At 36.6% G+C, this 27,578-nt stretch overlaps 1 protein-coding gene across 4 annotated transcripts in view; it reads left to right on the top strand.

The window, feature by feature from the left end:
- The window catches only part of LOC149179092 (uncharacterized), a 395,456-nt gene extending 392,390 nt beyond the window's left edge, over nucleotides 1–3,066 (top strand). For 3 of the 4 annotated variants that reach the window (XM_089420514.1, XM_089420517.1, XM_089420516.1), the window contains 5 exons: nucleotides 1,330–1,394; nucleotides 1,506–1,584; nucleotides 1,795–1,890; nucleotides 2,107–2,382; nucleotides 2,498–3,066. In XM_089420514.1, coding sequence (XP_089276640.1) covers nucleotides 1,330–1,394; nucleotides 1,506–1,584; nucleotides 1,795–1,890; nucleotides 2,107–2,382; nucleotides 2,498–2,614 — 633 coding nt within the window. In that variant the 3' untranslated portion in view covers nucleotides 2,615–3,066. The remainder of the gene's footprint in view (nucleotides 1–1,329; nucleotides 1,395–1,505; nucleotides 1,585–1,794; nucleotides 1,891–2,106; nucleotides 2,383–2,497) is intronic. The other variant, XM_089420515.1, reaches the window with a different exon arrangement.
- Nucleotides 3,067–27,578: the final 24,512 nt, after the last annotated feature.

Raw genomic sequence — 27,578 nt, 5'->3', positions numbered from 1 at the left:
AGACAATTGTCCAAAAATAATTGTGTTGATATGATTGATTCTTGTGCTTGTATATCATTGTTATTTTCTCTATGCTATTATGTGATAACTGCAGTATAATTTATTTTAATGTTTACTGAAGGGTTTTGTAAATAACTTAATGTGGAAAATAAGTAGGAGAAATAAATCAGTTACTGCATTAAAATTTCGTGTTAGAAATTTTCACATAAATTTCCAGTTGCTACAATTAGACTAGTAAATTTTCACATTTTCCTTGGCTTAGAGCCTAATTCTTGTGTCCATTGTCTTTATTGCTTTTGCTCTTGATAATTGTTTTGTGAAAAGATCTAATAAGGAAACATAAGTAAATAACTAAAGTTCACAGGCCATTATTAAGTTTAAGGAGAATTGAATTAATAGATGCCCTACTACATTCCCCAACAATTATTACAATCAATTTGTCTCCGTTGAGTGAACCATCAAAATGAGGTATTGTGCTTTAGGTATCCAACTTGAACACCAGTTCTACTATTGGAATTGTTGTAGGCAGTTGCTATTTTTCGATCGCCCATAATAGTTGATGTCCCAATAACCATTGGAACATTGATATCATAGTGTTGTTGCCTTACTGATCTCAAAGCTCTTGATCAAAGAGCTAGGCTGGATTTGAATCTTTATGGGATTCCTTGTATGTTTGAATTTCTCCACTTCATTGAGAGGCCTTTGTGGTTTTAAGGATAAAATGAATTTGACTCCTAAAATATAACTTATGACTCGTAAGACTTGATTAACTCGACGACTATAATGACAATTTTGATAAAATGTAACTCTCTTCAAAATGGATTGTTGAAAAATCAACTCAAGGTGAATTTCAAATGAGAGGAGATATAAGAGACTAATTGGACTGTAAATTCTTTACATTCTTTATTACAAGCTTTTAAATAGGTGATGTAGGATCATATAAAAGATGCTTTACAAATGGCCATATTGATACTATGGGCTTGAAATCACTAACTCACATTTCTAAATGAGAAATAAAATATATTTACCAATATGGTGCTAGGGCAGCTAGTGGCTGGCTGTTAGTTATGCTCTCATCAATAAGTATTTATGTTTTTACATTGATGAATTTGTTCAAACTTCATATTTACTTGTATCCATATTCTATTTTTTCAAGTTCCTTTTTTAGACAATCAGTTATAGACTTTGACATATAGTTTGTTAGAAATCCCTTGAAGACTAACAGGATTTCACTGACACAGAAGTACCTATTTAACGTTCTTAACATGCAACAAATTTAGGTTTGGTTCCTTTTTGATATCTGATAACCACCTACAATATTGCTTCTAGAGATTGGATGGAATTCGCTTCACTCAGGTGCTTTGTCCCAATGCAAGTGAAGATCTTCTTGCCAGGTATTCATGTGAAAGCTTTAATTATAAGATAAATCTGTCAAATCATGCAAGGGACTATGTAATTTTGAGATAATTTTATTAGGTGTTTTTAAATTGCGTATGATTAATAAGGAAATATCTTGAAGCCTCTCATTTTAGGATACCCGAGATGGTGAGGAGTATCCACAGTCTGTTGCAAGCCTATGGACAGGTATTTTGTTATTATTATTCTATATCCTAATTCTTTGACTCCAACAATTTTACATGACACGCCAATCTCATATGGTATTTACATTTTTGTCATTTTGAAGGTTGGAAGACAGTAATGTGATAGTGGAACAAAATATTTTAAAAAATAATAGGAGTAATTTGTGCAAATAAGATAATTTAAATGATATGGTCTTTTCTTCTCCATGAACAGATGCTGTTTGTAGATGGGATTTTCCATGCCGATCCACATGCAGGAAACCTATTATTGCTTCTTGATGGTAGGCTTGGATTGCTTGATTATGGACAGGTGAGTGCAGATCTGAACTTCATGACACATCTAGTCTCTTGTAAAAAAACTTGAATTTGGTATTGTTTGAATGTGCTCTTCCTGCATAACCTGTCGAGGGTGGTCCTTGTTTTGGACATTGCGGTTTTTCTCAAATACTACGAACGATTCATAGAATCACATAGATGGCATTCCCTTCTGATTTAAAAATTATTGATATTATGTCTTTTATGTCAGTGCAAAGTACTTGATATGGAAACTCGTCTCAAGCTAGCAAAAATAGTGCTTGCTTTAAGTGATAACGATGATGATGAGATTGCCCGGACCTTGCTTGATGCTGAGATGGTCTTTGAAAATATTACTGGGGACAACATATGTGTATCTGATCTGTCCACAGTGGCCCGGATTTTATTTGATGTAAGCTATGTTGAAGAGGCCACTGTATCTCCAACCGCGCAGAATTCGATCTTGCGAAGAATTCCTTTGAAATCATTTAATCGGTCATTATGGCTGGTACTCGAGTTATTTAGTTTCCTCAATCCTTAAAGCCTTAATGCTGCATTTGTTTCTTGCAGATCTATATTTTCATAGCCGCCTGAAAATTGATTGGTGGTATATTTATATGCAGGTGGTGCGTGCTATATTTATTCTTCGAGGTCTTTGTTTTATGTTGAAGATCGACACATCTGCTGCTACAATTTGGCGACCTTATGCTTTACTTGCCTTGCAAGCAAAACACTCATAATGTGCATTGGACCGAAGGAAAACATGTCATCAGTCAATCATTTGCATGTATTTTGAGGAAGGTGTTGAGTGCTACTGATTTGTTATACATTTATGTCCAAGATTTTTAAAACTGTATCCATCATGACAATGCCCTTTATTCATTTATGCTCATCTTTTCAATATTCATTATTCAGACCAAGAATTTTACACCAGAATCCTTTTTGTCCAGATTATGTTACTTTATGGCTTTCTCCCCCTTTTTTATTTCTACTTTAGAATGTGTGGCCAAGCTTTGATCATCGATTTTGTATTTGATGAAGGATTAGTGTTAACCACTAGACTAGCCCTTTGGGCTAAATGTAGAACATTCTGCCATCTGTGTTTTTAACATAGGGCATTTGGACAATAGAAGTAAATATATTGTATTATGTACCAGTTGAGATCAAATTTAGAAGAGGAGTTTGGACAATATTGCTTGGTGTTTACCTCTAAATTTTTCATTTAAAGCCAAAGAAAATTGGGAATTATTTTTTGAATGTTAAAACTTGAATTGCAAAGTCATGAAATGAACAAAATAGGATAACTGCCAATTCGAGATCCCTTTTTTGAAAGTGTTTTGACCAAGTAGAATAGCACAATAATATAAGAGGTAGGAGAAAAATCAATTTCCCTTCCATTGTCTTAGTTTTTCTAAGAGAACCATCTCTTGTGGTGATGAAAAATTAGAAAGTCATCGTACTATAGATCTATCAGTGTTCTAATTAGGATAATTTCATGGGACAGACCTTAAAGGAACATTCTGGATAGATAATAGTGGGCCTTTGGATTAAAAAATTGTGCGTATTGGATCATTAGCTCTGAAGATGTGACAATATGGAGGGTTCCAAATTGTTTTTTTAAAGCAATGGGATAGAGGCACTTTTGTTCCAGGGAAAAAGGCAAGTTACACACATGTTGATGGTGAGAGGCAAGGCTGGAGCTGGACAATGATACTCCCTTTCGAGGGAAGAAAATAAAGATAGAAAAAGGGAAGAGGAAAAAATAGCTCGACAATGGTTTATATACCAAGTATTCCACATGAAAAAATGTGGACTTGAACACTAAAGAATTGTGGGAAGAGATTAATAAGTTGTGCCAACAAAATGAAGTTATTGAGGCTTATCTTGGCATTTACAATTATACCAGTAAACCCTTCATTCTAAGGTATTCATGATAACCAAACCCCTCTTATGTTCCCAATTACAAATAATGCCCTAGTATTAAACATTTTGAACTCTTTTGACGGTTTCGTTTTATGATTCTAGCTAATAAAATATGTTCAGCTTTTTGTATAGTTTCTTTTCATGATTTTAGCTTATTGAAGTGTTTTTTTTTTTTTTTTAACATTATTTAGATGTATAATAGAAATCTCTAGTCCAAACTTGGCTAAGAAGATTCAAATGTGTTATAAGGTTAGAGGAAAAATGTTTGGGTGTAGAGAAGATTTGTTTGATACCATAAATAATAAAAATAAGGATATCAAGCATGTAACAACAAAATCTAGCACTTAGGCAAAGCCTCACTACATGACCTAGACCATGTGCAACACATAGGAGTATTATCATTCTCACCTCAGCAGCGGCTCCTCTCTTTTTAGTGAAGGATACAATCCAACACAAGGGAAGCTTCCCTAGTAGGGATCAAATAATCCAAGGATCTTAAGCTAAGTGCCTCCTAAGGATCCTACAAGAGAAATCCCCCTGATAAAGATATGATAAACTAGGTTTTTTAGTGGATGAATGAATATCAAGCTTTGGTTTCAGAGGATGTATTGGTTAATTTAGAGGATAGGGTTAGCCTAAGTAGTACCAAATAAATTTCCCAAACATACCAAATTAAGAGAGACTCAATGCTGCTACAAAGTAGTGTTTTGGGCAAGCAAATAAAAAGTTATTAAGAATAGTAAATTTAGTCGTTAAAATTGTATAAATTTATATGAGATGAAGGCTAAATTTGAGAGTAAACTAAGTAAACCATTATAATAAATACTGATAATTAATTAAGGATATAATAACAAAAAAAATTATGATGTCAACCCTAAAAAATCACTGAAAATGCATGAAATTTTTTGAATTAGATTATCTAATGCATTTTTAAACAAACCCTAACCCTAGGAATAAATCAAAAAGTATTTAAATGCTAAAAACACAAGATTTGTTGTAATTTAATCCTAATTTATCATAAAACAAAAGGAAAAAACGATTTTATGGTTTTTAAAAAATGGCACAAATGAAAAAGACTAGTGTCTTTTCAGTCAAGGGAAAATGGAATCTAAGATACAAATTATTCTAGGGTTTCTTTGGAGTGATTGATGGTCGTCACTATTAAACAAGAATGTTGCACCTCCCAAGGGGTCTCAACTTTAATTGTCAACCCAAAAGTTCCTACAAACTTAAGAGGGGTCAACACTATGTGTGTTGCATGTAATGTGTTCTTCTTTTGTTGATCCTATGCAAGTGAATGCAACTAAAGAGAAAATAAGTTACACAGAGACCATTATGTTGTCTATGCTACAAGAAATACTCAAAATTGAATGAAAGAGAGAACAACAAGCAAATCTATTCTGTTTGCAAAAAAAAGGAGGCAAACCAATTCAATCTTGTTGAAACAAAAGTAAATCTATTCTACTGTGCATTGGAAACAAAATTGTAGCTGAAAGAAAGTATTGAAACATTAAACCATAATTGGTAGAAAAAGGCAATCTTGTTGCAGTAACTAGGTCGAATATTTTACGAGGTCTTTGGGCTTCCAAATTTCATCCTCAACGTCTTGGGGAGGTTGTATTATGCCAATGAAGGTTTACCATGCTTTGGATGCAAATCTAAAGGAGTTTTTGATGCAAAACACAAGTTTCTAAAAGAGTCCCTGTTTTTCTACAAGAGACAGCCCAATGAGTAGAAAAACATGTTTTAGGTGTGATATGAAGGAAGTGAAAGCTAATGGAGGGCTAAAGAAAGGTCAAGAAGTCTTTTCCAAGTCCTTATGCCTATGATGATTTAGTTTATTCAACACAAGTGTGATTTTGAGGTTTCTTGTAGCTCTACAAAATAGGAATTTATACACTTAGGGGTTGCAGAAATGTATGATGGCAAGTAAAGAAACAATAATATAAGTAGGTTAAATGCATGGAGAAAAATGCTCGCTATATCAAAGAACTTGTTAAAATTAAAGCAAAATGTGTAAAACAAACTAACTTATCAACATGCAAAAAATAATATTTAAAAGTGATATCACAAAAATGACTAGATGAAGTAATGCATGGAAAATAAAGGTGCAAAGAGGGGGTTTTGTGAAATTTTTGGCTACCCAAAAGGTGTTATTAACCTAGTTAATTATCTTTTATTATTTGTTCACGACAAATTAATTCTTTTGATGGAAGTAATGAATAACAACACCATTCACAAAAATAAACTTGCAAGAACTATATGAGAAACCAATCACGTACTTTACACCAGTGTTTTTAGACAAAATGTCGCTGGAAAAACCCCATTGTCGGGAACTAGTTTTTAGATTTGAGGACTTCTATTAATATCTTCAACAAACGCTGCTATTGAGAAATTACAACTGCTTCCCATACATGGGCAAAGCTTTGGAAATATGTTTATCTCCACCTATGAACAAATCGATTTGGGAAACTTCACTATCTCCCACTCGAAATTAACTTGGCCCTTCCTCGTAATTTGCATCTCCTCTAGAACTCGCACTGGAAGACTCTAACAATCCGCCTTGGCAATTTAGCAGCCTCTAGAAATTCAATCTGCCTTCCCTACAACTCACACTTTCTTTCCTACAATTGCACTACTCTTCCTGCAGTTTGTATTGCCACTAGAAACCTTGATCTGGCTTTCTCAACAACTCGCATTGCCTCTGGAATTCGCTTTGGCAAATCGCACTAGTAAACTAGCAAATTCAACCTCCTTTTTGTAGGAATTTACAGGGAAAGTTCCTTGGATAGAACACCAAAGGACACCGCTCACAAATAGATCACATATTAGTACACCAGTATTCTTGACGTGGTTACAATCCACGGCCTAAGCCAACTCAGCCACTTCAGGTAATTTATTAATGTAAAAGAAAGAAAATTTACGTAAGTTTTTCTCATGAATGGTCACCTTACAAATGACCATCCATGCTTTTTAAATAGAGATCATGGACCAATCGGGTGTTAAGCCACGGATCAAGTGTCGGTAATACCGATGAGAGAATGAATCGCCAGATCACTTCATGTCTAGAACATATCGTGACCATCAAATTGTAAGTTACAAAAATTATATACTAAAGAAACACACTTTACCTAGCTATACACTAGACCAAATTATACTTAATTATTTCCTATGTGTTGGAATATCCTAACACCCCCCCTTAAGAACACCTTGGGATAGGATTGAAGGATGTACAAAGATGACACAATAGGAGAAGCAAGGAGGCATTAGAGCCTATCCCCCCTTAGTGACAACTTCCTGAACTCCAACCATAAATCAAAATTTAGTAAATTTCGCCTTTATGAGAACCTTTGTAAAGATGTTTGCAACTTGATCATTGGTTGAACAATAGTGCACTTCAAGATCATGGTCATGAATGAGCTTTTTGATGAAGTGCATGTGTAGTTCAATGTGTTTACTGCGTTGATGTTGGACTGGATCTTTGCATGGTTGAATGACACTTTGATTATCACACCAAAGTATAGTCGGACGTTGCTAATGAAAACCAAACTCTGAAAAGCTCTGATGAAGCCACAGGGCTTCCTTACTAGCTTAATGGCGCCATGATACTTTGCTTCTGTTGAAGAAAGAGAAATGGCACTTTGTTACTTGCAAGCCCATGTAATAGGTCTAGAACCAAGAGTGAAGACATAACCTGCAGTAGACTTCCGATCATTAGGGTCACCAGCCCAATTAGAATCAGTGAAATTGTTGAAGTTTCTAAGTCTACCAGTTAGAAACCCTCCATGCACTTTACTGATTTATTCCTACCTACTTGTTTTGTTATTTAACAAGTTATTTATAATGTAAATACTGAAAATAAACACTAGTGCTTGCTCAACATATTACAGATTATCAACTGAAGGAAACATAAGCAATCACACAAAATGACATCGTTATTTTTGGACCAATGTCCCCGGAAAAACCCAATGTGGGAAAACTGGTGAATCTATTTGAGGGTTTTCTTATTAAGCAATTTCAGAGTACAATCTGGGTGCCAAATCCGGCTTACCCAACAAATAATTTCCTTGGTAGTAATACCTCTCAGTTTGAGACAAATGTCCTGGCTAAAACCCCTGATAAACCTTCTGGCAGCTCCTAAGCTCCAATCTGCCCCAGAAACACCATTGTCTGCCTTTCTAGACTGCGTCAGCCTCTCTCTTCCCAGTGTTGGCCCTGTGTCACCCTGAATGGGTCTACATCAGCCCCAGGAGGCCATGCGTTAGCCTTCTGGCCCTCTGTGTCAGCAACGCTAACCTCTCTGAAGCTTTGCGCAGGTCCTGGCTGCCCCTACGTGGCCCTGCGTGAGCTCTGGCTACTACTGCGTCACTCTCTTTGGCTCCTGCACTACTCTCTCGATACTATCTCTGCCTCTCTGTCTCTCTGTACTCAATGCCCCTCAGCTGCAACTCCAATCACTAATTCTATCTCTCTTAGCAAACCCCGCTGTAGAGAATAAAATGACTGATTATTTGGTGTACTCTCTAAGTGACCCTCAAGCCTCCTCTTATACTTTTTTCATTGACATATCAACGGCCGAGATTAAGTCCCTAATCAACAGTGAAGATTAGATTTGTCTTGATCCATGACTTTTGGACCATTCTAACACAGTTTCATATTAATTCACATTAATATTTTATTTTCCCTAAGTTTTGACTTAGAGACACCATTAAAAATATTAATTATTTTAATATCTCCTAAACTGTTTAGAATCTACCCAAACCCTTTTTGGGTATTGGAGATCTCATGTGCCCCAACCTCTCCACTAAGTTTCATGGCTAGAGCACATTTGATGCTACCACAAATCAACAGAAACCAACCAATAGAAGAGATGTTTCTACAATGTAATGAATCCCAAACTGAATTTTACCTCGAACATAACGAAGTATTCTTTTAGCCTCTTTCCAATGACTTTCACGTGGGTTTTGAATAAACCAAGCAACAAGTTCGACAACAAAGGAAAGGTCAGGACGGGTATGGGTCAAACACAAATTTTTTCCAACAAGTTGATGGTATAAGGTAGCATCAACTTCATAGGATGTACAAGTGACTGAAGTTTGGCTCCAGACTGAAATAAGGGGCTAGCTTGTAGTCTTCCATGTGAAAGTGTCATAGAAGATCACAGGCATACATGGACTGGGAAAGAGAAATACCTTCTTTGGATTGCAAGACTTGAAGACCAAGAAAATAATGCAAGTGTCCTAAGTCTGTCATTTCAAACTTCTTTTTAAGGCTGGACTTCACATGGTTTATAAAGTTGGGATCACTACTAGTGAGGATAAGATCATCAATATAAAGAACAAGAATGATAAGAGACTTACCCATTTTCTTGGGGTAGGCAGTGTTTTCATAATGACACCTAGAAAAGCCAGTATCTAAAAGAAAGCTATCCATTTTGGCATACCAAGCCTAAGGGGCTTGCTTGAGACCATAAAGGGATTTCTTAAGCCGACATACAAGGTTGGAGTCTCTTTGGATAAAGCCAAGAGGTTGTTCCATAAATATTTCTTCATGTAAGTCCCCATGCAAAAAGGTGGATTTAACATCCATATGATGGACTTCCCATTTGAAAGAGGTAGCAAGGGAAAGAAAAACGCAGGCAGAGTTCATTTTGGCAACAGGGGAGAAGGTTTTAGTATAGTCAATGCCTTCAACTTGTGAAAAACCCTTAGCAACAAGACGAGCTTTATGTTTATCAACTTTTCCATCTGGTCCAAACTTGGTTCCATAAACCCATTTGCATCTAACAAGTTTTCGTCCCTTTGGAAGAGGAACAAGGTCCCATGTATCATTTGCCAATAATGAACGATATTCTTCATTCATAGGTGCATCCCAATCTGGATGGCCTGAAACTTCTGCAAAGGTGTCAGGATCATAATTCGATGAAGCTTGAGCCAGTAAAGAAGAGGCTCTATCGAATTGAGAACGTGTACGACACTGATCTGTAGGATCACCTGCAAGAGCACCTGTTGTATCCTGAGTAGCGTAGACCCATTTTGAAAGTTGGGGAGCTGAAGGAGGATCTCGAGAAGGTGGGGGAGGATTGTCATCCTTGCTGTCATCATTTGAAGAAGAAATATTTTCAGAAGTAGAAGGGATAGAGAGAGGTGACACATCCACCAAACTAGGCTCATAGGCCAATATATTTTTAGCAAACTTTACATCTCTTCTAATGATAACATTTTTGGATTTAGGTTGAAGAAGTTTATATCCTTTGACATCTTCAATATATCCAACAAAAATACATTTTTCACTCTTAAGTTCTAAGGTTTTATGTTTCTCATCTGGAATATGGGCCCATGCTTCACTTCCAAAAACACGAAAGTGACTTACATCTGGTTTAATTGAGCTCCATGATTCTTCTAGAGTGATATTCTTTAAAATATTAGTAGGAGTTTGATTTACTATGTAATTTGCGCAGTTAATTGCTTCTACCCAAAAATTAAGACTAAGTCCTCTAGATTGAAGCATATAATTAGCCATTTCCTTTAAGGTATGATTCTTCCTTTCAGCTACACCATTTTGTTGTGGAGTATATGGAACAGTATGTTGCAATTGAATTCCATGCTCAGTGCAAAATTTGATGAATTTTTTGTTAACATATTCTCCGCCATTATCAGATCTTAGCTTAAGAATTTGATGTCCAGATTGTTTCTCAACAAAGGCCTTAAAGGCGAAGAACATGTTAAAGACTTCACTCTTGAGTTTTAAGAAGTATACCCAAGTGTGTCTGGAGAAATTATCAATCAAAGTTAAGAAATACTTGTAGCCAAAGAATGAAACAACTGGAAGTGGACCACATAAATCACTATGCACAAGTTGTAAAGGGGCTAAGGCGTGCCAAGAGGCATGTTTTTCAAAACTATCCCGATGATGTTTTTTGAGTACACATCCAGAACAAACACCATGTCTGCAAGATACCATAAGAAGCCCTGTCACCATATTTTCTTTACATAGATTTTGAAGGGAGCGATAGTTTCAGGGACCAAATTGCTCATGCCAAAGTTTGCTCACTTCATCATTATGAGCAACAAATACAAAGGGAAGAGTTGATGACCCAAAGTTGTTAAACCTATACAACCTTGTAGAATCATCAGCAATTCCAGTAGCTAAAATCTTTTTAAGATCTCTTAGGTCCTTAATTACAGCATCATGAGGTGAAACGGTTTTACCTTCACCTGAATGAGTTATCTGATACACAGATAGAAGGTTGCATGATAAGGTAGGAACACATAATGCATCATTAAATTGACCATTGTCTAGATGAATAGTTCTAGTCCCTCTAACACTAAGAGATCTATCATCACCAACATATATATTTTTAGTGTTACAATTATCTAAAGAAGAAAACGTGGCTTTGTTTTTTGCCATGTGATAAGAAGCTCCAGAATCAATGAGCCACTCATGAGAATGAAAAGAAGAAGGTACATTTAGTGCATAACCAGACCGAGATGCTTGACAACCACATGCAAAAAGTGTTATTCCTGAAGATGAAGTTGAAGTTGAAGACTGCTTCAAATGGATGTTATGCCTCTTCATTACTGCTTCCAAGGCTTCCATATTCTTAAAGCATTTGGATTCTAAGTGGTCATCACAATTACAAAAGTTGCAATGTCTATCAATGTTCTTCCCTTTATTTTTAGTTGCCTTAACATTTTTTTCAGTTGATTTTTCATTGTGAGACTGAAATTACTTAGGACCCTTGTTTGGTTTAGGACCATTGTTTTTAGGATGCTACTTCTTAGGATTCTTTGAACTTGGTTATTGCTGAGGTGCTAAGGATTTTTTAGAAGAGTTTTCAGTGTTAAGAATACTGAGATGTAAGAGTTTTTCCCTCTCTTATTAAAGAATCATAAAAAGGCATCAAAAGAGGGGAAATTATAATCTTATCCTTGAGAAATAAAGACTTCTCTAGTAGAATGGAAGGTGGAAACAAACACAGATTAGGATGGTCCTAACTTAGTAAGAATAGAATAGATAAGACTACCATCTTCTTTCTTAACCTTAACACCTTCCAAGAGAAGTCTAAGGGTCTTAAAATTGGAAAAAAAAATATCGAATGGAAGAAAAATTATTGGGGTCCAACGTAAAAAACTCATTTTCAAGTTGATGGGCTCTAATTTCATTTTTAATTCCAAAATTTTTATTGAGTTGTTTCATTGCTTCATCGGGGGTATCAATTTTTGCGATATGGAATCTAAGATCCGGAGAAATAGACATCCCTATCAACCCACATGCTTGATCTTTCTTATTTTCCCATTTGGCTTGCTTATATTCATCTTTAGGTTTAGACTCTTGGCCTAAGGCTATTCTATAAAGACCTCTACTTCTAAGTAAATCCACAATGTAGGCTAGTTATTGGAAGTAGTTGGTGCTATCAAGAATAACTAGGCATGGACTTTCCATTTAAAAAAAAAATTGAAGTTGTAGATGCTGAAACTAAGTGTTCCAATGGAAATATCTCGAAAAATTAGACTGATTAAAAAAAACGGCTTCCGAATGAAGAAGTTATGGCTTTTTGAAGAAAAGTTGTTGAAGATGCCGATGAACTACGTGAATGTTGAGAAGTGAATGATAATGTTATATTTAAAAAAAAATCCCCACTGCCTCCTCTCCCCTTTTCCAAACTTAATTTAATTAGCTCACTTTTAAAAAAAACTTATGTGATCCACTTTTATAAATAAGTGAAAGTCACTTTTACAATGGTACTTTATGAACTATCTACTAAATTATAACTTAAATAAAAGATAAATTGACTTTAGAATAAAGTGACTCTCTTTTTATAATGGATGAGAACACTTTTACATAAAGTAACTTTAAAACATAAATTACATGTATTTTTTGAAAAAGTAACTCAACAAAAACAAATACTTGAATCCAAGACCTCTATGTTCATAAAGTAACTTTGGACCAAGTGAGCTAGTTTAAAATGTTAGTATTTTTTGGAAAAAAGTAAGGTTTTTTTTTTTATCACTGAAGTTTTGGAGTGCGTGCCTACTTGAAAAACCTCATTTTGCCTACAAAACAAAAAATGCCACACAAACCAAAATGAACATGCAAAAGTAATCCAAGTCTTAAGACTTAAAGTTAGATTTGGTTGGAAACTATATATTTTCCTCAATGTCTCTTGTTTTTCGAAATCACACTATGGCACAGTGGAAAAGAGCATACGCACGAGAAAAATCTTTTCTTTCTGTTTCTGGTTTGCCCAGATCGCACAGAGTCACGAGGAAAAGAGCATACATAGAAATGAAAAGTAAAGATCCGGTAATAAAAACATAGAGATAAATAAACTGAAATAAATAGAGAGATAAATAACTAAAACTACAAATAGAGTCTATATGCCTCAAGATATTAAAAATGACGTAGCTAGGGCTACCAGAAACCTTTTCATGTGAAACGAAAGGGGTTCATCACTGGAACATATGCTCCTAACACAATAGAGCATTCCTCTCAGTCCGAAAGTGGTCAGAAACAATAGATCTAGGAAACGAAAATCAGATGTCATTGTACGGGCTTCGGATTTGGATCACCAACAGATACAACCCTCGAATAGCTTTGATACCATGTAGAAATTTATAGGGTAAGTTCCTTAGATAGAACACCAAAGGATGCTTCTCATAAATAGATCACAAATTAGTACACCAATATTCTTGACGTGGTTAAAACCCTTAAAGAGGGAAAAAGTCCATGGCCTGAGCCAACGCAGCCAGTTCAGGCAATTTATTAATGTAAAAGAAATAAAATTTACATAAGCTTCTCTCATGAACGGTCACCTTACAAATGACCCTCCATGCTCTTTAAATAGATATCATGGACCAATGGGGTGGTAAGCCACGAATCAAGTGTCGGGAATAACAAGAAGAGAATGAACTGTCAGATCACTTCATGTCTAGAACATATCGTGACCATCAAATTGTAAGTTACAAAAAGTACATACTAAAGAAACACACTTTACCTAACTATACACTAGACAAAGTTATACTTAATTATTTCCTATGTGTCGGAATATCCTAACACTTTTGCATAAATATATTGCTCTCCTTCTGATACTCAGATCCTAGTACATACTAAAGAAACACATTTTACCTAGCTATACACTAGACCAAGTTATACTTAATTATTTCTTATGTGTCAGAATATCCTAACACTTTTGCATAAATGTATTGCTCTCCTTCTAATACTCAGATCCTAAAAATCTTCGTGAAGAATAAACTCTAGAAAATGTCCTCCAATTACTGTTGTTGAAACCCTCATGACGTCTTTGAAAATCACCCACTCGAATTGATCTTTGTGATTTTATTTGTCTCTTATGCTGCCCATCAATCTCCCTTTATAATATATCGTTCACAATTAATGGATGACCACAATTATAAGTTCACTTGATTCAATCAATGGCTAAGATCAAATCAGAAACTTTCTACAAGCTTCTAGAGGAAAATCGATCTTATCTCAACTATTCTCATTTAATTATCCACTTTCCCTAAGTTTAGACTTAGAAATATTTAAATAATCATTAATTGACATAATTAAGATATTTCCCTTAGGAAGAATTACATGGGCTTTGAGATAATTAATTCCTTCGCGTTCTTAGCATTAGTGACACCTCTCAAGACTAGAACACTTGTTTGAGCTACAAAATCTTGTGAATTTTTCAATCTATTGCAACAACTGGAAATTATTCTTCTAACTGAATATCATTATGTGCAATTTATTTGTTACAACAAACAATGAATAAAATCACGATTGCAATTTTCGCCAAAAATAAAATATGTCGCGGAAATAAATCTAGAACTGAGAAAAAATAGAGTACGCACACACTAAAATTGATATCATTATTTTTGGACAAATGTTCATAGAAAAACTCAATGTGGGAAAACCAGTGCAGCAGATGATGATTTTATTATTATTATTATACAACACCAAAAATTTTGAGTACAAATATGGATGCCTAATTGGCTATCCTCCAGCAAAATATATCGCCAAAATTAGTTGGAGGAAATTCCTCCTTTCTACAACCAAACTCGGCCCCTCTGGCCCTAATCACATTTCCTCCTGACAACTTGCACTAGCTAGAAATGTGCATTGCCTGGCCCAAATAATTCACACTTCCTTCTAGTTGGCTCTGGATGAGTGGTCCTGCCTCCCTCTAGCCCTGGAAGTGACTCACTTTGTCCTCTAGGTTATCCCTTTTTCTCCAGCAACTGAAACGATCACTTTCTACGACTTCGAACTGGTTTTTTTTCCTACTCGCACCAGTTTCTCGGCCTCTCTGCAGAAACAATTCGACGTCCCAACTATTGTTGCTCTGCTGTTGAGAAAATATGTTGGAAATGACTTTGTTGCTCCCTCAATCTCACCCTGCATCCCTTCTGGATTGACTTCTCTTCCTTGCTCGAACTTTGTAACTGGGTAGCTCGACCTACCAAGGAATACACTTTATTGGTGTGTCTTCTCCATCCCCATCGAGTTTCTCTTATAATCTCTTGTAGGTGAACCAACAACTATGATTAAATCCCCATCAATGACTAAGATCATCTCCAACTAAAACCATGTGAGTTTCTAGAGAAATCTCACCTTTCTCAATTAATTATTGTTAATTAATCACTTTTCCTAAGTTAGACTTGAGAAATATTTAGTTATTGATTTATTAATGTAATTAAGTCATCTCTACATGTTTTCTCTTGAAACTTTTTATGGGTTTTAGAGATCTAGTGTTTTTTAGTCTCTCTGACCAAAGTTGAGACTAGAACACCTATTTGATGCTACAAAAGCTAACACTCCTCTTAGCGAGGAAGGTGTTCTCTCACTCCCTCTATAACATCCTCCATACACACTGTTGATGTCTAACAGCTGTGACAATTTTCCATTGTCCACCACACCACTACGCAGCTCTGATTCATCTGCCACTTTGAGTTGAACAACCCTGCATCTATGTTGCTTCTAACACTACATTGTATCACATGTGCTGCTACCAACTCCGCACTGCGTTGCTACTGATCTCATGTTGTTGTTGCTGCTACAACTGAGAAATATATTATGAATCAACGGTATCTTTGTACTAGCTCTGCATCTTTCTCCTGAGTCTCTGACTACAACTACCCTCTGCATTGTCTACTGAGTCTGTTTGTGCTACAACTTCTTTGTGACCCTCAACGTCTGACTGCAATTAGTACTGCAACTGTCCCTCAAGATCTGAATGTGCCATCTGACATTGATCTATCTGGTACTGAATATTATGGGCCCTTGTAGCAATGGTAATGGTTCATGAAGAGACACCTGTTTGATGTAGTCCTCCTTGGGACCTGCCCAAATATCCACAACTCTAGGAACTAGAGCTTAATGTCTTACTGCCTCTCTACTGGAAGTATAGCTGCGTACAATGTGAATTCATCCTCCAACTTGGAAGACAAATTGTTGGTCTTCACTGAAGTTGTTGCTTGCTCCTACTTCTCCTTCTTGTCCTTCTTCCTCTTCGGACACTATCTACTGTAGTGACCAAACTCACCACACCTGAAGCTTTTGATATTTGATAGATCCTTCTTCTTTTCTCCTCTAGTGAGCCTTGTCCCTAATTGGGAATTTTCTTTGCCTTTCCCTTTGATGCAAGGGCTACGTTCTCCTCTTCCTTCACACCCTTAGATCTTTTGCTACTGCTGCCACTAATATTTCTCTCAACTAGAGCAAGCATGATCTCCTCCTGCGTAAAGTCTGCGCACAATTGATCCCAACCTTAGGTTTTCTCGTCCAGTGATGCCTTGGATGAAAGTGGCCCACTCCGGGGTGAAACCATTGAGAGTCGTATGCACCAACTTACTCTCTTGAGGTGTTTCTCCAACTACGACAAGTTCGTCTCGTACATTTTGAATCTTGGTCAAGCAAGGAGTGACTCCTTCACCATTATGCATCCTAATGAGCCTCAACTTCTCATTCAAGAACATATTCTGGTTCTTAGATGGATTCTAGAAAAGCATAGCAATGGCGTCCCACATTTCTTTTGCCCTATTCTTGGCGACTAAGTGTGAGACTATATGATCTTGAATGTCATCAAGGATCAACCAGTTTGCCTTGCCCATCTCCTTATTGTAATTCTATAGTTGTTGTGGGTTTGTCAGTACGGATACAACTCTCTCTACATATGTCTTCAGAGCATGCTCATCTAGAAAGAAAGACATCTTGGCTTTCCATATACAATAATTTGAGGCTCCATCTAGCCTATCCTAATCTTGAAGTCTTGCTGAAGTAATTTTCTACAAAGCTCACAACTGGGAAACAACAAACATGAATCTTCTCTTTTTCATGCTTGTTTGTTTTCTTTGTTATTGCAACTCCTACCTGGAATGCGCAGTTTTGCTAGCTGTTATTTCCACCTGCAACTGGAAATCAAGGTTTTCCTCCAGAAAACTGAATCTGGAAACCCTCGAAGAAAAATCCTTGTGTGTGTGTTATTCCTCTTCCACTCGATGTTGATTTTGCTATTGTAAAATTGCTGCAAAAACCATTGTGCCCAGATTTTTTCAACTTATTGACTATTTTTCTCTCCGAAATTGCTTCTCATCTATACCATTGCCTATTGGAACTGCCACTGAGCTTGTTCGAACATGTTTTGCCACTTCCTACTGAAAATTGAACCCTCTGCCTAGTAATTCGAACTACATGGCCAGCCTTCTGCGCAAAACCAGAAATTGTGTTGTAGAAATCCCTCTGAACTTGTACAAATTTCTTCTTCACTCCTTTGCTTCTAATTTAACTTCCACATTGCTCTGATACCATGTGAAATTTTCAATCTATTGTAGCAACTAGAAATTATTCTTCTAACTAAATATTATTATGTGCAATTTACTTGTTACAAAAAACAACAAATAGAATCACAACTACAATTTTTACCAAAAAATAAAATATCTTGTAGAAATAAATATGGAACTGAGAAAAAATAGAACGCACAAAATAAAATTGACATTGTTATTTTTGGACAAATGTCCCCGGAAAAACCCAATGTGGGAAAATCGATGCATCAAATGAGGGTTTTATTATTTATATGTAACAACAAAAATTTTGAGTACAAATCTCGATTCCCAACTTTCTATCCTCCAACAAAATATATTGCCAAAATTATTTGGATGAGATTCCTCCCTTCTATAATCAAATTCGGCCCCTCTGGCCTTGCTCGCACTTCCTCCTGACAACTCGCACTGGCTAGGAATGTGTACTGCTTGGCCCAAATAATTTTTACTGCCTACTAGCTGGCTCTAGATGAGTTGTCTTGCCTCCCTATGGCCTTGGAAGTAACTCGCTTTGTAGTTTGGGTGATCTCCTGACCTCCAACAATTGAAATGATCACTTTCTAGCACTTCGAATTGGGGTTTCTGGCTGCTCACACTAGTTTCTCGGCCTGTTAGTAGAAACAATTTGGCCTCCCAACTACTGTTGCTTTGTTGTTGATAAACTTTGCTAGAAATTACTTTGTTTCTCCCTCAATCCCACCCTGCATCCCTTATGGCTCAAACTTCTCTCCCTTGCTCAAACTATGCAATTGGGTAGCTTGATATGCCAAGGAATATGCTTTGATGGTGCGTCTTCTTCATCCCCATTGAGTTGCACTTACAATCTCTCGTTGGTGAACCAATGACCATGATTAGATCCCCATAAATGACTAAGATAATCTCCAACTTGATCCATGTGAGTTTCTAGACAAATCTCACCTTTCTCAATTAATTGTTGTTAATTAATCACTTTTCCTAAGTTAGACCTAGGAAATATTTAATTATTGATCAATTAACTTAATTGAGCCATCTCTAGGTGTTTTTTTCCTGAAAAGTTTTCTGGGTTTTTAATATCTAGTGTTTCGTAGTCTCTTTGACCAAATTTGAGACTAGAACGCCTATCTGATGCTACAAAAACTAAGAAACCTAACAGACTTGAGCACCTAGGTTTGGCCCTAACCCAAAGAGACTTGGGTCCTTGAATAAAGAACAACCTAGGAACGAAAAATTCTTTTCATTGATCATAAAATGTTATCGTACATAAAATGTTACAAAACTGAAATGTTAGGAAAAATACTTCACTTGACTATTGTTGATTACAGCCTCCGAAAATTTGACTGCTAATGTGCGTACTCGAACCCTTATTTACACACAAATGGCTGAGGAGTAGCATCATTGAAGAGGATTGTTTTCCCTCCAAAAGTCTTAGAAAATAGGATCTTACTCCCTGTGACCTTGTAGCTACCGGGAGGAGTAATAATTTCCTTAATCCAATCGAGTTTTGGTCATCCTACCGTAGGAGACAAGTCCCATATTTTTCTCTTGGATGGATTCCTTGTGATATGTACCAAATATCCTCAATATCTTGCACAATAAACACATTAGGCACACAAAATATGATCATCATCTCTAACCTTCCTAAGAACTTATTTAAGATAAGAAATATGTTATTAAGTGCAGAAAGAGAGGTTAAATATTCCTAGGAAAGGTTAGATGGCCCTTAAGTTGTACCTAATTGGGAGGCTCATCATACCCCCCTAATAAAATTGTTTCTTATCCTTTGAGCAACCTACTCATCTTGCTTTTTATGTCATCCTTCATTTATTCTCCTAATGGTTTGTCTGACATCCCATGTTGTGCTAGATGTAGTTTTTCCTGCTGGATGAAATCCTACATTTTCCTCAATTTCTTTCCATTCCCTTGTTTCTTCTTCTTGATTTTGATATTCTTGTAGGCCTAACAATAAGGGAGGACTGAGTTTGAGTCCAATCCAATTGACTCCAAGTCTTTGGATGATTATTTTGTGCAAGAGACCTCTGGCAGCCATGTAATCTTTCCTCACCCAATAGTCTAAAGGTATCCTCAAAGTGGAGGATGGCCTCTTCCTACCTTTTTTGGTAAATTGTTTCCAAATTAGGATCTTTTTCTATAAGTTCATGATTGGTAGTGAGGAGATGTGGGGATGGAAGCTTTGGCCCGACCCATAGTGGTTCCTCCACTTCTTTGGCTAATAATCTCTTTACCTCCTCTGCCTTGATTTCTTCATGCCTTAGCCATGAGGCTAGGGCCATCAATTGTGTGTCACTAAACTGAGAATTTGGGTCCCATATGTTTATGTCAGGCAACACCAAGTTATGCATGTAGAATTCTGCAATCTTGGCCTTGTCCTCAATGTTGCTTTAGAAGCAAAAGTCAATAAATATCCTAACATCCTGCATAGGGAGAGAACCCCTTTGTCTCAACATTCTAATTTGAAATTGACACCATTGATATTTTAAAAATAGGGAATAGGTCTTTGAGGGGTGCCTGCATCTCATAGCTTCTAAAAGAGGTGGGCCATAGTGCCCAAATTTGTTTCTAAGGTGGAAACCTGAGTTTATTTTTCTTGTAGTAGCCTTTGTGTTTGCTGCAGTTGGGCCCTCGAATTTTTATTATCCTTTTCCATATGCTCTCTTCTGTTAGCTTCATCAAATCTGAGGAGGGTCATCTCCTCTCTCATCTTTTTCATTTGTTCTTTCACCCTTCCAACATCGAAAACCCCCTTAGACTCTGTAATCTTCTTCCACCTATGATTTTTAGCATTTTATTCCTCAAGCTCAAAGAATAAGGCTGGTGCTAAGTGAATAGGGAGTACTTTCCCTGCCTCAATCTAAGAGTAGTAGGAAGAGGGGTCTTTTGGAGTTTCCTATTGTTTAATTGTATGTTCCCATAGCACTATAGTCTTCTCCTGTAGCACTACAGTTTGTTCTTGTAGCACTATAGATTACTCTTATAGCATTGTAGCTTGACTTCTTGGTCCTTTTAGCTGTGTTTGCAATTATTTTCCCTTAGGAAATGTGCAAATCACCATTAGCTTCTTCCTTTTGAGGTCCGTCCTTCTCATGACTAGGTGATTCTTCTATGGTGATTGGAGTGGGAGATGGAGGTTGAGGTTTTCCAGTGAAATTTATTCTATTGCTTTTCCTTCTCTTGAAATAAACATGAGGTTCTTTTGATTTTCTTGTTTTGGGCCTTGTTGGAGTGATTAGTGTTGCTAAAGTAGTAGCAACCTCCTCTATATTTTCTTCTCTTTGAGTTGTAGTGTCTTCTTCTGCCTCTATCTTTCTCTTCTTTGTTGTTCTTGTTGAAGTCTCAATAGCCTCCTAAGGATTTTGATATTCTTGTTGTGATGTCGGTACATCATGAGCCTATGATTATAGTAAATGGAGCTTAACCAACTCTATATCAACTTCTTATACCTCTATTTTAGGCTCAATTTTGAATTTTGCCCCTATTTTTGTCTTTTCCTCTATCATTTCCTTTGTTTCTGCCTCTATCTTTTCTTCTATTTCCTCTTTTGTCTCTTCCTCTTCCAACTTTGTTTGGGTCTCTAGAAACTCCTACCTATCCATATCAATTATTTTCTCCTAGGAGACAAGGTTTTGCAAGTTTTCTAGGGCATCCATGACTATGAGCCTTATCAGGTCATGATGAGCCAAATAGTGATGCTTTCCTTCCTTTACCTTGGTGCTCATTTCCTTAATAGATTGAAGGAGAAAATGGCGGATAATGAGTCACTCGTAGATAGGTAAGTTCGATTGGAATATGAGTTGGTAGAGGAGTTTGAATTGGTAGGGATAGACCATAATTGGTCTTTCTTCACAAGAAATGTACTTTAGGATGTGATATGCCACCTCTTCCCATGGATGTGCAAAGCTTTCTCTTCTTATACCATGCTTATCCTCTGAGTGTTTGAATATTTAAGTGGTGACAATATTGAGTGTTTTTAGAATTCAAATTATCCACAGTAGCCACTATTGTGTCAACTTTTCGAGTCTTGTTATATACTCAAAAATTTGACACAAAAATGGTTATAGTGGATATTTTGAATTCTTAAAACACTCAAGATTTGTATCCTCTTCAAGTTGTTCATTAGCAAGGAAAAATCTCCTCTTAGCATTAACTACTTCATGTCTTTCTTCTTTGCTCCATTTCATCCCCATGAGGAGGGTGGTGACCTTGCTAATGAGATCCTCATCAAGATATATGATTAACAGTTTGACTACAGCGACAATTTCATGCCCTTCAAGGTGTTGGAGGTTCTAGGAAAAATGTAAAGCAACCTTATCATCATAATCTATTAACCTTTCAAATAATCCTAACCAATTGTAGTTCTCAAAGATGTTTCTTACTTCAGGATTTTGATGAATCCTAGAGGCATCAGTTGGTTATCTTCTATTAAAACCGCCTCCCATGGCTTAGTACAATTATTTTACAAAATGGAGAAAGAAAATTTGGTAGAATGGGGTATTAGTCCTCTATTGCTACAAGAGTTTATGGTTTCTTTTGCAATAGGGAATTTTGTAGCAAAGGAAAGATGCATAGTTTCTTTCTCTTAAAGGACATGAAATGAGAGTTAATTCATGCAACCTTCCACCATGTGCACACTATATTCAAAGAAAAATAGTTATACCATCCATTGTTTGAATTTAGACTGTATAATGTAGAAGATTTCTCCTTGATAACAAATATCTTTTGAACACTTTTTCCAAATGTAAATGGGGAGCATTTTTTGACTTACATTTACTCTGTAGATCCCCTTACTTTCCAATTCATTTGAGGCTCTAATGGCTATTATGGGAAAAAGAAATCCTTCTTGCATCAAATTGTTTGTCTCCTGTAGCAGGTTAACTGTATTTTATAAAAACTCCTGTAAGTTCCTATAGCACACTATTTTGAAGGCTTTGGCAGTAGCATTGACCTCTTGTGGCGATGGTAGGTATGTGTTGGAATTTTAAACATTTTTGCATGAAAGATAAACTTGGAGTGCTTCGAGTTGAGTGGCCTTTGCTAAGATTGATGCAAGGAAGGGGCTCAACATGTAAAGGTGAGTTCCCCCCCACCTTCCACGTCTTCTCTCATGAGTAAACGTTAACGACCCACTTTCTTGACTTTTTTCACCTTTTTTCTTGTTTTTCTCCCTCATGTATGTGTCAGGGAGAAAAAGTGAAGTCCACAACTAGATGTGGTAGAGACCTTTTGCTAACTAAGTTTGGTTATACATACCTCTTACTCTTACAATTTTAACATTTCCTCAAGCTTCCAATAGGTTAGAAGGGTGAGGTTTGTGATATGCATACTTTCGCCTTACCTTCAATGCTTTCTATAGGTGACATGGATGCTACTATTATAGACTTTGAGGCTACTTTTGAGGACCCTGTTGAAGAATTAGATGTTGTTGTTTCCTTTAACATTTTTGCTAGGAATTATGATGTCCCTATTGTTGCTTCTCATTTTGCTAGTCTTCTGGTGCTTTTGTTGCTGCTATGGGTGACTTTGAGGTTATAGTTGGAGTCTTTGGTGCTTCTACTGCTGCTTTTGGTGGGTAAGAGATCATGTTGCTGCTCAAGGTGTTTTTTATTATTTTAGAGTTTCCTTTGAATACGTTGGAACTAATGACATGTAATGACTCTCTTCAAACATGATGGAGACCTGGGCTTGTAGGGATTTTGAAGGTTGCTACATGATTGTGTATTTTCCTATAGCTGTCACAAAAGCTCCTGAGATTCATTATGTTATTTTCCCCATTAATTGCAAGTAGAGAAAACCTCAAACCCATGTCCTTCTATTAATTTAATGACATCCTATAGCATCACTTTCTTGTATCAACTCAAGAAAGTGGGAAACAGAAAATTAAAAGGAATGAGAAATGGTGGGTGGATGTTATGCATGAATGAACATGATGCATGGAGGCTTCTTCTTTTCTCTAAATATGAGTGCATTAGTGCTTGTAGCGAGTATGTGCGGGTTGGTCTACTTATTTGACTGTACTGATTTTTTCTGTAATAATTGCACATTCATCAATGTAAGAAGACAACTTTAATTTCTCTTTTTTTTTGAGTCACTCTAGTTTCCTCATGGAAGGTTTTAGCTAGCAGGCCTTCCATAGGTGTCACAGGGGAGTTTTTCACCTAGGGATCTTTATTGCTCTATTTTTTATTTTCTTGGGCTCATAGGCTGCCTCGGGGAGGTTTTCAGCAAATGAGCTTACCTTCAGTGCCCCAAGGATGTTTTCACTTGAAGGTTTTCCTTTTTTATTTTTTATTCTGCTAATTAGAGGTTAAATGGATTGGGAGCTATGGTTCTGTCAATCACATTTACCTATTTTCTTATTGAATCAATAAACTCAACCCTTGAGAGGGGCATATTTTAAAGCTTTAGCTTGTAACCATCCACCATAAGTGGGATCTTCTCTTCATCTATTGTTCTAATATGAACTAAAACATTATCATGACATTTTTTGACTAGTCTCAACCATTTGGTCATGAGTTTTCCTTTAAAATCCTTGAACCTAGAGTCATACAAGAGGGCCTAATCACCCTCTTGGAAGGATCTGGTCTGAATATGCTTATCATTTCAAATGTTTCTCTGTAGCTAAACCCCTTCAATGTGTAATAAGGCTTGTGTCCTGACCTCATCAAGTACATTTAGTTGTTGCATCCTTTCGTGATTTGGTTTGATCCATATCAAGCTGTGTTAAATTTGTAACTATGGTTAGTATTCATAATGTACATTTAGTCACTTGATGTAATTGTATTTGTCATTGTAAAACACATTTATAAATGCTTTAATCAAAGGAAAATTTATATTGAGTCAAAGTTCCATTGGGACTTTTAAAGATGAAAATTTGAAATTTGAAATGAAAATTTTGGCTCCAAAAGTGACAAGTCGGCTTCCCTCCAAGTCAAGTCAGTCATGGCCAAGAGACACTTCGATTCACTCAAGAAATACTACTATATAAAGGTAGCTCAACCTCCTCCATTTGGGCATTCACATTCTCTCACACAAGACAATTTCTTGGAAATCAAGCAAAGGACAAGATGGACGAAAAAGAAGGCATATTTTTTTCTCTTTTCTCTCTCTAGCAACTTGTATATGTGGATTGTTCTCTCTCTCTCTATATGGTTCACATTTTTCTTGGGAAACTATTGTATGGGGAAATTTTTTTGGGTAACTGGGGCAACTATTGTAGGGCCAAAATCCTGTGGGAATTGGGTATTGGAAGAAGGCCAAAATTATGGGTCAGATAGGCAGAGTGAAGTGCAGGGTCATTTGGGTGACTTGAATTTGAGGAGAAGACCAGGTTTGGCCATAGGTCTAGATGTGTCTCTCATTGAACAAGAATAATTTCTCTATTGAAAAAGGTTGCTGGGTTTTTCCCCTTTGTGGGTTTTTTATAAGGTAAATTCGTCTTCTTTTGTGCGTTATGATATCTATTGTTCCACTATTATTTATGGTTGAATTTTCTAAAGCATAATTGTTGAATGATATATTTGATTAAGTTTAAAAGAAGATCTACATCAAAAGTAATTATCAGAAATTCAAAAACATTCTGCTATCCCTAATTGCACTAAGAAAATAAACATGGTTTCAGAGCTTTGGTGAAGGAAGAAGAGAACATTTAGATCACCTTGACAAATCCCTAGAAAGCATTTTATTCAAGTCCTTATAGTCCACTTTCTATGGCTACATTTATGGAATCTAAAAGCAAGCTAGAAGGAAAATCAAAGTTCAGATCTTGGAAAGTTAGAATAGCCATTCTTCTTGCCAAGAACGAGGTTTTAGATATTGTTACAGGGAAGGTTACTAAAGTTGTTGATGAAGCAGGGAAAGCAAAATTCAAGGAAGATGACATCAATGCTATGAGTATTATATTAGACTCCATTAGGGATCATTTGGTTCCCTACATTGCAAAACTTGATACCTAAAAGAAGATGTACAATGCGTTAATGAATCTCTACACTATCAAGAATGTTGGTCAATCAATGAGCTTGAAGAATGAATTATGAAATAAGAGATCAAATTCAAGCAATTGGAGAATCCATCCTGATCAAGAACTAGTGATTACAACCCTAAATGGTCTTCTTATATCATGGGATGCTTTTGCAATAGGTCTAAGTGGTTGGAAGGAAGCTCCTAGATTTGAAAATTTATTGACATCTTGTGCTCAAGATGAAGAAAGATTGATGACTAGAGATCATCAAGACGAATAAGTTCAAACCCTTACAACTCGCTTCAAGAACAAGGGAAAGAAGAAGTTTGGGCCTCAGCACAAGAATTCAGGGTAAGGGAAATCTTAACCACGTTCTCCAACTCCCATCACTATTGAGGAATCAGTTAGCCATCAGGAGGAGGAATTCGAGAAAGACAAGAAGCAATCCAAGGAAATAACCTCCATAAAAATCAAAGGAAAGCAAAAAAAAATTCCACAGAAAAGGTTGAGTACCAAGGGAACCAAGATTCCTGTTAGAGCCTATATTTGCCTCAGGCTGAAAAGGCAAGGTTCTAGGTCCACATCAAACCACGCTCAACCTCGTAGCTAGCCCTACGAGGACAGGAGAGGGCTCTCTCCGAGTCAATCTCAGCGAAAGATAATCAATGGGGCTGGAGATGACTGAAATGCAAACTAATTTTTGGCTAGGTATGAAGTGCAAAGATTTGATTTGATTTTTTAGGAGTTTTATTGGAATCAAGGGAAAGGCAAATTTTGGGTCCGGGGATGAGGCCTAGTTTTTGTAGAGTTCTGATTGGGGCAAGGAAGGCAATCGTTTTGATGTTTTGGATTGAATGAATGGATGGATCAGACCGATGAGGGGCTAAGGAGGGCAAGAATGTCTCAAGACTCCTCCTCAAACAGATGAAAACATGTAGAATTAAACAAAATTTCAAGGCAGAGTAGAGCAGTCCAATGAATTCTACCTTAATCACTCATTTGTTTAATTGCAGAAGAAAAGAAAAGGGAAAATGATACACATAAACATAAGTGAACTTACAAATACATAGAGAAAAACACCATCAAAACATAGAGCCACATGAATCCCAACAAGTGCTACAAAACCCTGGTCCTTCCTTTGCCAAAATTGCAGAAATGAAATGTACAATAGAGTGCCAAGCAATCCCAAGTGTCCAACCCTGAAAATGATTGAGAAATTACATGATATAGACAAGCCTAACTCCTTCCCATGCCTCTAGGGGTCGAGCTCATCATTCTAGGAGATGAAAGAATCAATTCTAAATAAGGAACTCAAATCTAGGTAGTCAAACAACTTACCCCTATATGCTAGGAAACTCATTCATTCATTTAATTTTCACTTTTTAGTGAATGGATCCTCTAGAACAAGTAAAAATGTGCCAATATTACATCATGGTTATCAAATTACATCATGAAAGGTAAAGAGTAACATCAAAAAGAAAAACTAGTCAAAATTGGGCGAATTTCTGAGCTGAACAGTGAAAAATTGGCAAAAATCCTCTATGCGCTACGCCTGATTCTCTATGCGTCGTGCCACTTTGGAGCTGATTTTGAGGCACTTCCTGAAGTCCAAATTGAGCCCAAGTGTGCTTTTTGGAAATCCATGCCTATCTACTTTCCAAATCAAGTGGAATTTTTGAATTTGGATGTCATTTTCCCCTCAAAAACTTCAATCTCCCAAGACTGCTTCCTGTGTGTCAAAATAGGGGCAGTGAGGTCAATTTTTGAGTGTTTTTGGCCTCTTGAGGGCTCAAAACCTGCCCAAATTTCTTGTCCATGCACCAGAAACCATGATTTTTCATGCCAAATCTAGAAATGCAAAGTTTTTGTAATTTGGAGCTCCCTAGCAAAAGCGCGCGCCACGTGGCGCAGTGCATAGGGAGGAAAACCCTGTTTTAAAAATTTCTGTGCGTAGCGCCATTTGCAGACCAGTTTTGAGGGCCTTCCCGGTGTCCAAATTGGGCACAT

This window comes from Pinus tabuliformis, chromosome 4_1 (genome assembly GCF_031772625.1).
Source record: "Pinus tabuliformis cultivar Carrire ecotype Pingquan chromosome 4_1, CPIR1, whole genome shotgun sequence".
In the NCBI taxonomy this organism is placed as follows: Eukaryota; Viridiplantae; Streptophyta; class Pinopsida; order Pinales; family Pinaceae; genus Pinus; species Pinus tabuliformis.
The sequence above is the reverse complement of the archived record's forward strand: the minus strand, read 5'-3'. Positions and strand labels throughout refer to the sequence as shown.